The following is a 10793-nucleotide window of genomic DNA, read 5'->3' as shown; positions in this document are numbered from 1 at the left end:
CGGACGCCTGCAGTGGGGCGTGGCCTAACTCGGCCCCCTCCCACTCCCTTAGCCTTCAGAGCGGCGCTGGGCAACACAGCTGTCCAGAATTCACAAACAGCAAAGGAGTGAGCGCTAATTACCAAGGCAAGTCGAGGTCCCAGCTCTCCTGAGCTTACTTTAATTGGATACCAAATACACAAAGCTATGAGGATGATTGTTTCTTTTCAGAAATAATATATTGTTAAACATAAGAGTTACCATTTCACCCAGAAATGCCACTCCTAAGCATATCCCCAGGAGCTCTGGAGGCATTTGACTGCTAACCAGAAGGCTGGAGGTTCAAACCCACCAGCCACTCCTCAGAAGGAAGGTTGGGCAATCTACTTCCATAGTGATACCCCCTCGGAAACCCAAGGAGGGGTCACTGTGAGTCAGATCTGACTCGAAGGCAGTGAGTTTGGTTTTTTTTGGTTTACATATATACCCAAAAGAAATGAAAATACACATGCACACAAGAACCCATACACAAATGTTTACCACAGAGCTATTCACAGTAGTCAAACCTAAAGTCCATCAGCTGATGAGTGGATAAACAAATGTGGTGTATCCATACAATGGATAATTATTCAACCATAAAAAGGAATGATGTGTTGATGCATGTTCTAAGGTGGATGAACCTTGAAAACATGCTGCTGATGTACAATTATTTATGGTAAGTGAAAAAAAGTGAGTCTCGAAGACTACATAGTGTATGACTCCATTTATATTAAAAGTCCAGAGCAGGCAAATAGAGAGAGACAGGACGTGGATTAGTGGTTGCCTAGGGCTGGGGGTATGGGGTGTGATAGCTAAAGAATACTGGGTTTTTTTGCGTGATGAAAATGTTCTGGAATTAGGCAGTGGTGAGAGTTTGCACAAGGAACCCTGGAGGTGCAGTGTTTAAAGCTCCTGACTGCTAATCAAAAGGCAGGTAGTTCAAACCCACCCGCCACTCCATGGGAGAAAGATGTGGCAGTCTGCTTCCATAGAGATTACAGCCTTGGAAACTCTGTGGGGCAGGTCTGCTCTGTCCTAGAGAGTCACTATGAGTCAAAATGAACTCAACAGCAACGGGTTTGGTTTTGGTTTGCATGGTTGCTTAACCTTGTGAATACACTGAAAACCACCAAATTGTACACTTTAAATGGGCAGATTGTGGCATGTAAATTATATCTCAGTAAAGCAGTTAAAAAACAATATGCTGAATACATACAATTTGGCATTTAAATCCCAGAACTGGGTGTCATCTGTTATCCAAGGATTGCTGGGGAGGCACCCTGACATGATGGCATCGTTGGAAGAAAACTGCTCACTGTACTTGACAATCCTGGAAAGCAAATGGAAAATGATTTCCTAGAAGTTCAACACCCAAGGGACTAAATCAATTGTCAGGTTGATTGAACAACCTGTTCTTTCCCGTTATCGAGTCGGTCACAATTGTTATTACTGTCTTCTTAGAAACATGCTCTAACATCCCTTGAGCTTGGCAGTATTTGACAAGATCTGTCCTTATGCTAGGAGCACTGGTGGTGCCCTGGTTAAGTGTTTGGCTGCTAACGAAAAGGTCAGCGGTTCCAATCTCCCAGCCACTCTGCAGGAAGAAGAAGCAGCAATCTCCTTTCATAAATAAAGATTACAGCCTTAGAAACTCTGTGGGGCAGTTCTACTCTGTCCTACAGGATCCTTTCAGTCGGAATCGACTCTACAGCAGTGAGTTTGGGTTTGGATCCTTATTCTGCTTGTGCAACTAAAACGTTATCTCCCATCCAGTCCCTCTGCAATTTCTCTGAACATATTTCATTAAAATATGGCCTTTTTTGGGGGAGCTCTGGTAGCATAGTGCCTAAGGCACTTGACTGCTAACCAGAAGGCTGGCGGTTCAAACCCACCAGCCACTCCTTGGAAGGAAGATGGGGCAATCTACTTCCGTGTTGATACTGCCTCGAAAAGCCAAGGAGGGGGTCTCTGAGTCGGGTCCGACTCGACAGCACATAACAACAACAACAACATGGCCTTTTTTACATTTTACCATGAGTTTTTAAAATTCAAAACTGTGTCTCTCAAATAACGTTTGAATCTAAGGTCGCCTGGAAGTTCAATAAATCAAACACAGATTTCCAATTTATCCTAACTGGCTTTTAAATCAAAGATTGACAATGGACATTTTGCAGTACACTGGGCCAGTGGACATAGCCATCCATCCCTAATAAACAGAGTGGCTGGTGATAGAAGCAAAGGCTGTATCTTAGGTCCATGTAGGATCTAATCTATGGACTCTTCCCACCTTCCCCACCCACTCATAGGTAAACTCCAAGAAAGATGACAGATTTGTCTGGCACCTCACCCACCTCTGATTCTGCCTAACCCGAGAGGAGACCTGTTGACTTGTTCTAAGGGAAAACTAGAAACAAAGTACACAGGAGCTGGGTTTGCCTTTCAGATCTCAAGTCAGTCCAAGACTCATCACATTTGCCTTAAAGCAAAAGCTCTCTTCTTGCCTGCTTATTGCTCAGCCCTCAGCATTGCCAAAAAATCAAGGACATACCCTCCAAGGGACACCGAGGACTTCACCGTGGACCTCATCAAAGCCTGTTGGTAATACATGATCTGGAAGGGACACAGTTGTTAGAAAATGTCCAACTTCCCCACCCCTGAGTGTCCCTGACCAAAATTAAAGGCCATTTCTCCATCACAGTACTCCATCCCATCCCCTCAAGCCAGCACCTTCATACCAACAGACCTGTGTAGATAGCTGACCCCACACGCTAAAGTAGTGGCCTCCTTAACTCATCATGTGATTGTCTGGGAAAGATACCAGCTGAAAACAAATGGTGTCATGAGCATTAAGGAGTCCCTGGGTGGTCACCAGTTAACATGCTCAGCTGCTGACCCCAAAGCTGGAGGTTTGAGTGCACCCAGAGGCACTCTGGAAGAAAGGCCTGGTGATTTAGTTCCAAAAAAATCATCCATTGAAAACCCTACGGAGCACAGTTCCCCTCTAACACATATGGACAGAATCGACTCAACGGGAAGTGGCAAACAATGAGGATTAAACCAAGACATGGGGACAAATGCTTGGCTTTTCCTTCTTGTGCCTGTGAGTGACAGAGGAGAGTGGGCCTCACCACAGGTGATGTCCTGGCTCTGCAGCCTCTACAGCAGCAAGCCATCCCCCTCCTCAACCCTCTTACCCCTGGTCAGGTACCCACTCACATATCCCACCTCCACAGCCCACATTCCCCGCGTTCCATCTGAGCACCCAGATCCAAGATGTCCCAAAACAGGAACAGGTCCTTCGCCACCCTGGACAGACTCTGCAAAACCCTGTAGTTGTAGCAGCAGAGGCCAGGGCAGGAACAGGACACGTCCCATCCCCAGTGGCCGTCCCTCCGATCTGTGTCCTGTAGGGGAGCTTTCTGTCTTGGGTGTCAGCATCAGCCCCATTCAGATCCTACAAAGATGGTTTATCATTCTGTGCTGTCCATCGGTTTGGAAACAATTGTTTGACTATTTCACATGGTTTTCATGTCATTGCAGAATGCAGAGCCTCAAGCCCAAGTCTATATCATTTGTTAGCAGATTTAGAAGGAGACTTGGCTGGATTGGGGGGGATTAATTACCTCTTTTTTGACAGCAGTGATTGTTTGTTTCTGTAAAACAAAGAAACAAAAAACATTAAACAGTTTTCATTGAATCACTACCATTCAAATATCCATTTGAAAAATAATAATCCTTCCCTATGAGGAGATTGTCCATCTTTTTCTACTGAAAAGATGTCCCCTCTCCACAACCAGTTTCCCCTTCTTCTGCCCAGTCAGTGGAGGATGATACCAACCCAGAGACTGATGACGGAAACCACACTGATGATCCCCAATATAAAGGGGATTGCCCAATATAAAGTACTGTTTTAGCAGACACACATTTCAGGTAGAAAAGGATCCTGGGTCCAGAGTGGATTTGTGTTCAAATCCATAGCTTCACACTATCTTGCTAAATGCCAAGGTGAATCAAAGACTAAGTTTGGGGCTCATCTCACTTGGCCAGAATGCCTGTAAAATCGTCTTAAATGGAACGAAAGACAACGACAACGGGAAGATTAGTGGGGAGCTTGAGTGTTTGCTGCTTCTCTCACAGAGGGGCGGGCGGCTATGAATGAATGAATGAGTGGATGGTGAGAGTCATTCCTCACATAGTCATAACCAACTGACTGATACCACAAGTTGAAAGAAAAAAGCCATGTTGCCGAAAACAAAGCACATCATTTAAAAATTCAAGGCCAGCCTCCGCTTCCAATGGAGTCCAGGGGCTGAGTGCAACGTGGAAGGTCAAGCTCATACTGGGATGAGCTGCGGAGCATTCTTCCTTGAACCCTTGCGGTTATGGCTCAGAAAGGGTAGTTCCAAGAGGGACTCCAAGTTTAGGCTCTTAGAGGCTGCTGGCATACATTATACAAAGAGTCACACAAATAAATACGTAATTACAGCTGTGGTAAGTGCTGCAGAGGAGTCAGGATGCGTGACGATCTGAAACAGGGAGACTTGTCTGAGCTTTGTCTTTCTGAGATTATCATGCCCCTCTTCCCCCAGAAAGATCTCCTGTGAAAAGCAGTCACACAAAAGCAATCCAACGGAGCAAAGGAGGCCCACTTACAACACACAGACCTGGAATCCAGTTGCTCAGTATCGCGTATCTGCTCCACGCAGCTCTCTGGGGTCGGGCACAGTGGTGATTCCAGTCTATTTTCTTAGGTTTGATCGTGTCCAGGGGCTGCTTGGTGTTCTTATGCTCCAAACCGAGCATCTTCATTCCTGATGGCAGTACGCATGCAAGCAGTCCCCAGGAGGCACAGCGATTACTGTGCATGTCTGCTAACCATGAGGCTAGAAAGGAAGGCCTGACAATCGACTGGAAATCAACCCTACTCTGACACCCAAGGGTCGCCATGAGTTGGAACTGACATGGTGGCGACCAGTTGGTCTGATAAATTGGCATCTTCAGGCTGCTCAATGCGACCAAGCCTTCACTTGGAATAGAGTCTGAAGCTGAAGTGGACACAACTTCCCTTCGGCAGTTAGGAAAATAAGCATTGGCTCATGGCCCTGGACAAGAAATCAAGGAGAGACCCAGCTGAGACACCACACACTCGCCTCTCTTCTGATCCGTGTGTGAGCTCCTGTGCTCCATTGGATCGCTTTTGAGTGACTGCTTTTCACAGCAGATCTCTTTGGGGGAAGGGGAGACGATTATCTCAGAAAGACAAAGCTCAGAGAGCCCTGTTTCAGATCGTCACACGTCCTGACTCCTCCGCGGCACTTACACAACTGTAATTACATATTTATTTGTGCGACTCTCTGTATGATGTGTGTGTCACCCATAGGCGTCTTTTAGGCAGGAAAACTGTCTTGCTGGCTTCTGTATTCTCTAGCACAGCACCTCGTGCACAGTACATGCTCAGTAAATATTTAATGAATGATGACTGCAGTGCACTTGGAAGCCTAGAAAAACGGGGATGTTTTCTAAGCTCCATAGAATATTTTTCCACTTAAAAAATTGAAAACACTACCCAAATGAGCCGAGTATTTTGGCAACCACACTGATTACTTGTTCCTGTTCTCTCATAACGCAAGGACTGCTGCAGCAGAACCATCTGTCAGGTAGAAAAGGATCCTGGGACCAGAGTGGATTTGCATTCAAATCTATTACAATTAGGTCCTTCTGTTGGAGTCACGCTAGAGTAGGTTATTGACAGTAGCATCTACTGGTCTGTGCCCTCTGCTCAAAGGGGGGCTGGATCTTCGCAATAACTGCCTGGAACCCACCCAGCAGCTCCTCCAAAGAAAGACCAGGTGATCTGCTCCCACAAAGACTGCAGCCTAGAAAACCCTACGGGGCAGTTCTACTCTGTCACATGGGTCCCCGTGAGTTGAAATCAACTTGACAGCACCTAACAATAACAGTTCAAATCCACCAGCCACTCCTCAGAAGGAAGGTTGGGTAATCTACTTCCATAGTGATACTGCCTCGGAAACCCATGGAGGGGTCGCTATGAGTCGGGTCTAACTCGACAGCACACAACAACAACAACAATATATTACGCAGAGCTCTGGTAGCGTAGTGCCTAAGCCACTTGACTGCACACCAGAAGGCTGAGTGTTCAAAACCACCCGCCACTCCTCGGAAGGAAGGTTGGGTGATCTACTTCCGTAGTGATACTGTCTCGGAAACCCAAGAAGGGGTCTGACTCAATGGCACACAACAACAACATTATATTAAGCAAGGAGCTCTGGTGGCGTAGTTCCTGAGGCATTTGGCCGCTAACCGTGCTCCTCAATGCCACACTTTGCCACAGCAGGACAGCACTGCCTAAGCACTCTGGGGATGCTCCACATTCTTGGAATTCTCTCAACTTATTTTCCCTCGTGGAGCTGCCCAAATAGGGACACATCTAGAGCTTGTTTACAGAGCTCCACGATTGTCCTGCAGGCCCCAGGAACCGGATGGAGGCTGGCAGCAGGCCCACTTTGAGACAGGGCAGGAAAGGTCAGGGACAATTGCAGAGGTCATGCCCCTGAGGGGCTCTGGCGCTTCTGCCAGACAGACAGTCAGGAGGGCAGGAGCCCAGGGTAGAAATAAAGCAAGAACTCTGGGGCCAGACAGCTAGGCAGGGAGCTGGGAATAAACAGAGGTGGAAGGTCAAGGCAAGCCGCAGAATGAAACCCAAGGTGCGGAGAACAGAGGTCAGTCAGCGGCGCAGCACTGAAGATGGAGACAAGGCCAAAAGTCAGCAGCAGGACATCCGGAAACTGAAGTGGCTAATAATGCAAAGTGGGCGGCGAGAGGGCCCGGTCCATGGGGATGAGAACCCTGAGCTTCTGACCACCTGGGCAAGTGTCTGCCTGCAGGCACCTCTTCCAGACCAGGTGGAGGCAGGAGGGCTACACAGTTTGCAGGACCAAGAGTAAAATGAAGGCTCTCTCATGGTGTAATGGTTCAGTGCTCAGCTGCTAACCAAACAGTTGGTGGTTCAAACCCATCCAGCGGTTCCATGAGAAACAGACCTGGCAATCTGCTTCCGTAAAGATTATAGCCTAGGAAATTCTATGGGCAGTTCTACTCTGTGGCATGAGGTAGCTATGAGTCAGATTCCATTTGACAGCACCTAACAACAACAGTGAAAAATGACAATGCAGGGCTGTTGTTCAAAGAATATTCAGAATTTTAAGATGGTGACAGCAGAGCACCGAACCAAGTGTGGGGCTCTCCTGCACAGGGACTGCTCAGGTCACATGTTGTGGAAGCTGGCCTCGAGTGGAGGATCCAGGGGCTTGGCAGGTGTGGAGGGAGGGATAATGGTGTACCACGGATGAGCATGAGCTGTAAGGCCTGGTTTGATTCCTACCGGCCACCTTGGGTAACGGCTAAATCCCTCTGGGCTGGTTGTGTCGTATGAAAAACAGAAATAATTGACCTCTCTTATTAAGGGACCATTCTCTGGAGAAGGATATCATGCTTGGTAAAATGGAGGGTCAAAGAAAAAGAGGAAGGCCTTCAACAAGATGGATTGACACAGTGGCTGCAGTGATGGGCTCAGGTACAGCAAGGATTGTGAGGCTGGCACAGGACCGGGCAATGTTGTTCTGTTGGACATAAGATCTCTATGAATCAGAGCCAACTCAACGACACCTAACAACAACAACATTAAGCAGCTAGGCTGTGGGGACGTAATGAAATCAGCAACGCTTCTAAAAGCCACATTATGCCAAACATCAGGTGCAATAGAGTGGGTTCCCACACCCATCAGCTGAGTTTCCAACCCCTGTCACCATTTCTGAGCTGTAGGCCCTGAACAGGTCACCTCCTCTCTTGGCCGGCTTCTTCAACCATGAAACAGCACTCTTTACTTCATCAAGTTGTTAACTGAGCTGTTGCTAAGTGTGAAGCACTTAGCTCAGTGCCTGGCACACGTGAGCTTTTAGCAAACATCAGATATTAGAGTGGTCCTTGCCCGCCACCAGCTCTAGTCACACAAGAGGCCACAAGAAGAAAGCCATTTGCCCCTTAATAGGAGTTTACAAAGAAGTCCAGGTGGCAGAAGGTTGGTGGTTCAAACTCGCCAGCTGCTCCACAGAAGGATGATGGGGCAGTCTACCTCCATAAAGGTTTACCACCTTGGAAACCCAATGGGGATCACTAGAAGTTGGAATCAACACAATGGCAGTGAGTTTGGTTTTTTTTAGTTAGAGTTTATGGGGCTTCCAACACCCCTTCTGCTCTGCCTCCTAAATTTTGTACTCCCTTTCTTTGGCTTCCCTTCCCTATACATTCCTGGGGCAGCTAAGCTTGCAGCCACTGACGCCAACGTCTTATTAGGAAGGAACATCTACTTGTGACCACCAACGTAAAGAAATTTATTGTCAGACAGAACATCTGGCAATACCTCCAGAGGGGAGCTGGCCACCTGTATTGGTTGACAGCCAGTCTAGCCTGGCTCAGAGCTGACCACCTGTACCAGTTGGTAGCCGGACTAGCCTGACTTGGAGTTGAGCACCTGTACTGGTTGACGGCCAGACTAGCCTGGCTCAGAGCTGACCACCTGTACTGGTTGATGGTCAGACTAGCCTAGCTCGGAGCTGACCACCTGTACTGGTTGACGGCCAGACTAGCCTGGCTGGGAGCTGAGCACCTGTACTGGTTGACAGCCAGAGTAGCTAGGCCAGTCATTCAAGTCTCCTTCTGACTGTTCTACTACTGTATGGGGTGGTGCAGACCTCGAGAGACTTTGACCAGCCCGCCACTGTTGGACGCAGCGCTGCTTTTCCGTAAGATCCTCTCATAATCTCGATGTCTTTTAGAGTGACTCTGGGTCAGTTTTTCAGTCTCTCTGCTCAAAGTTACTCTGAGGCATTTGCCCTCTTGGGTTTGAACCCTGATGATTGGCACTGTGAGCTAGATACCGAAAGACCCCCAATCACTCAAGATTCAACGAGTGGGTCGCCGAACTCTGCCGAGAGTAATCCCTGGGATGGCCAGATACCTCCATGTTTGGTCCCCTTGCAGTTTGTTAGAAAACTGGGGCCCTGCACGTGAGTGCAAAGGTGCCCCCAAAACACCGCAAGGCTTGTTAGAGCTCTTACAGGGAACAGGAGTTGAGAAGGCTAAGAAGGAGAGCAGGGCACTGGTCACTGCTGTCACCTGGCTGCTCCTGTGTGTGGTATGTACAGCCACAGAAGCTGAGCTAGCTGCTGATGCAAAGGCCTGCAGGCTGGAGGATGACCTCTAGCTAGACAGAGGAGCTCGGGGGGGCTCAGACAAACACCCCCGAAACTTGGCCAGTTTACAGGCTTCCGATCAAGCAGTAGCAACCCTTGCCTGTGGCGTAGTGCAATTGAAATGGAGGTGGCTTCCAAGACAATGAGTACAAGCCATCATGACCAGAGCCGACTGGGACCCAAAGAAGTGGGTCCCCCTGGAACCTTCCACAGGTTCAAGGGAGGAGAGGGGTGGGGTGAGAGATTGAAATCCCCCCTCCGAGGCTCACCCAACTGTCCTCACCAAGATTAAAAGTGACCGGCCCGACCTCTGGGAATGGATCCTAACAATCTCCCTACTCCAGAAAGGAGGAAACACATTACCATGAGAGACTATATGGCTGCAGAGCTGGTTGGACTGGCCATCAGACATCGGCAAAAGAGAAGGGAATCCATTACCACCTGGATCACACGCTTGTGGGACACCAGAGACATAGTTCTCCGATTTGTCATGGTTTTGTAGCAAAAGATTTAGAACACAGGAAGGAAGAAACGGGAGAATGTTTTTCTGTCCCGGATATTGATGATGTCATGCTAACTTGTAACTCTCTTTCTCTTTGGCAAGAAACTGCTCACCAATTAATCAGTCATTTGAAAAACCGAGGATGGGCCATCAACTTATCCAAGCTGCAGGGGCCTGGCTTGTCTGCCAAATTTTGGGGTGTTTTGTGGTCGGGTAAGACAAACGTGGTCCTCACCACCGTTATTGATAAAATCCAAGCATGTCCCCTTCCTACCAAGGTAAAAGAACTGCAAACATTCCTGGGTTTGCTTGGGTATTGGAGACCATTTATACCCCACCTAGCACAAATCCTGCACCTCTTTACTGCTTGGTAAAAAAAAGAGATTATATGGGACTCAGGGCATGACCAAGAACGGGCTTTTCAAGCTGCTAAAGTAGCAGTGCAACAAACTAGGAACCATAGGGCCTGGAAAACCACATGAATTGGATGTAACTAGTTACCCTGAGGGCTTTGGCTGGGGTTTATGGCAAAGGCAACAGGGGAAGGGAACTCCTCCAGCTTTGGAAGGGGCCTGAACAAAGATTTAAAAGAAAAAAACAAAACCTCACTATCGTCAAGTTGATTCTGACTCATAGCAACCCCCACTAGGTTTCCAAGGCGGTAAGTCTTTACAGAAGTAGATTGCCCCATCTTCCTTCTGCAGAGCAGTTGGGGGGTTTGAATTGTCAACCTTCTGGTTAAAAGTCAAATACCTTAGGCACTGTGCCACCAGAACTCTGAACAAAGATGTAAAAACTCAAACTCACTGCCATCAAGTCAATCCCGACTCATAGCAACCCCTCCTTGCGTTTTCAAGGTGGTATCACTAGAGAAGTAGATTGCCCAATCTTCCTTCTGAGGAGGGGCTGGTGGGTTTGAACCACCAGCCTTCTGGTTAGCAGTCAAATGCCTTAGGCACTATGCCACCAGAGCTTCTGAACAAAGATACAGCCCCTTGGAA

The 10793-nt window shown here is 48.0% G+C and overlaps 1 protein-coding gene across 1 annotated transcript in view; it reads right to left on the bottom strand.

Annotated features, from left to right (window-relative positions):
* Nucleotides 1-10793, bottom strand: part of RGS9 (regulator of G protein signaling 9) — a 70035-nt gene that overhangs the window by 18327 nt on the left and 40915 nt on the right. The window contains exons 10-12 of the mRNA XM_007959897.1: nt 3642-3671; nt 2567-2628; nt 1235-1348 (exon numbers count right to left, since the gene is read on the bottom strand). Coding sequence (XP_007958088.1) covers nt 1235-1348; nt 2567-2628; nt 3642-3671 — 206 coding nt within the window. The remainder of the gene's footprint in view (nt 1-1234; nt 1349-2566; nt 2629-3641; nt 3672-10793) is intronic.

Source organism: Orycteropus afer, unplaced genomic scaffold, assembly GCF_000298275.1.
Source record: "Orycteropus afer afer isolate SDZICR_OR568_19922 unplaced genomic scaffold, OryAfe1.0 scaffold00018, whole genome shotgun sequence".
Taxonomy (NCBI): domain Eukaryota; kingdom Metazoa; phylum Chordata; class Mammalia; order Tubulidentata; family Orycteropodidae; genus Orycteropus; species Orycteropus afer.
Note: the sequence above shows the minus strand (reverse complement) of the source record. Positions and strands in the feature narration are given on the sequence as shown.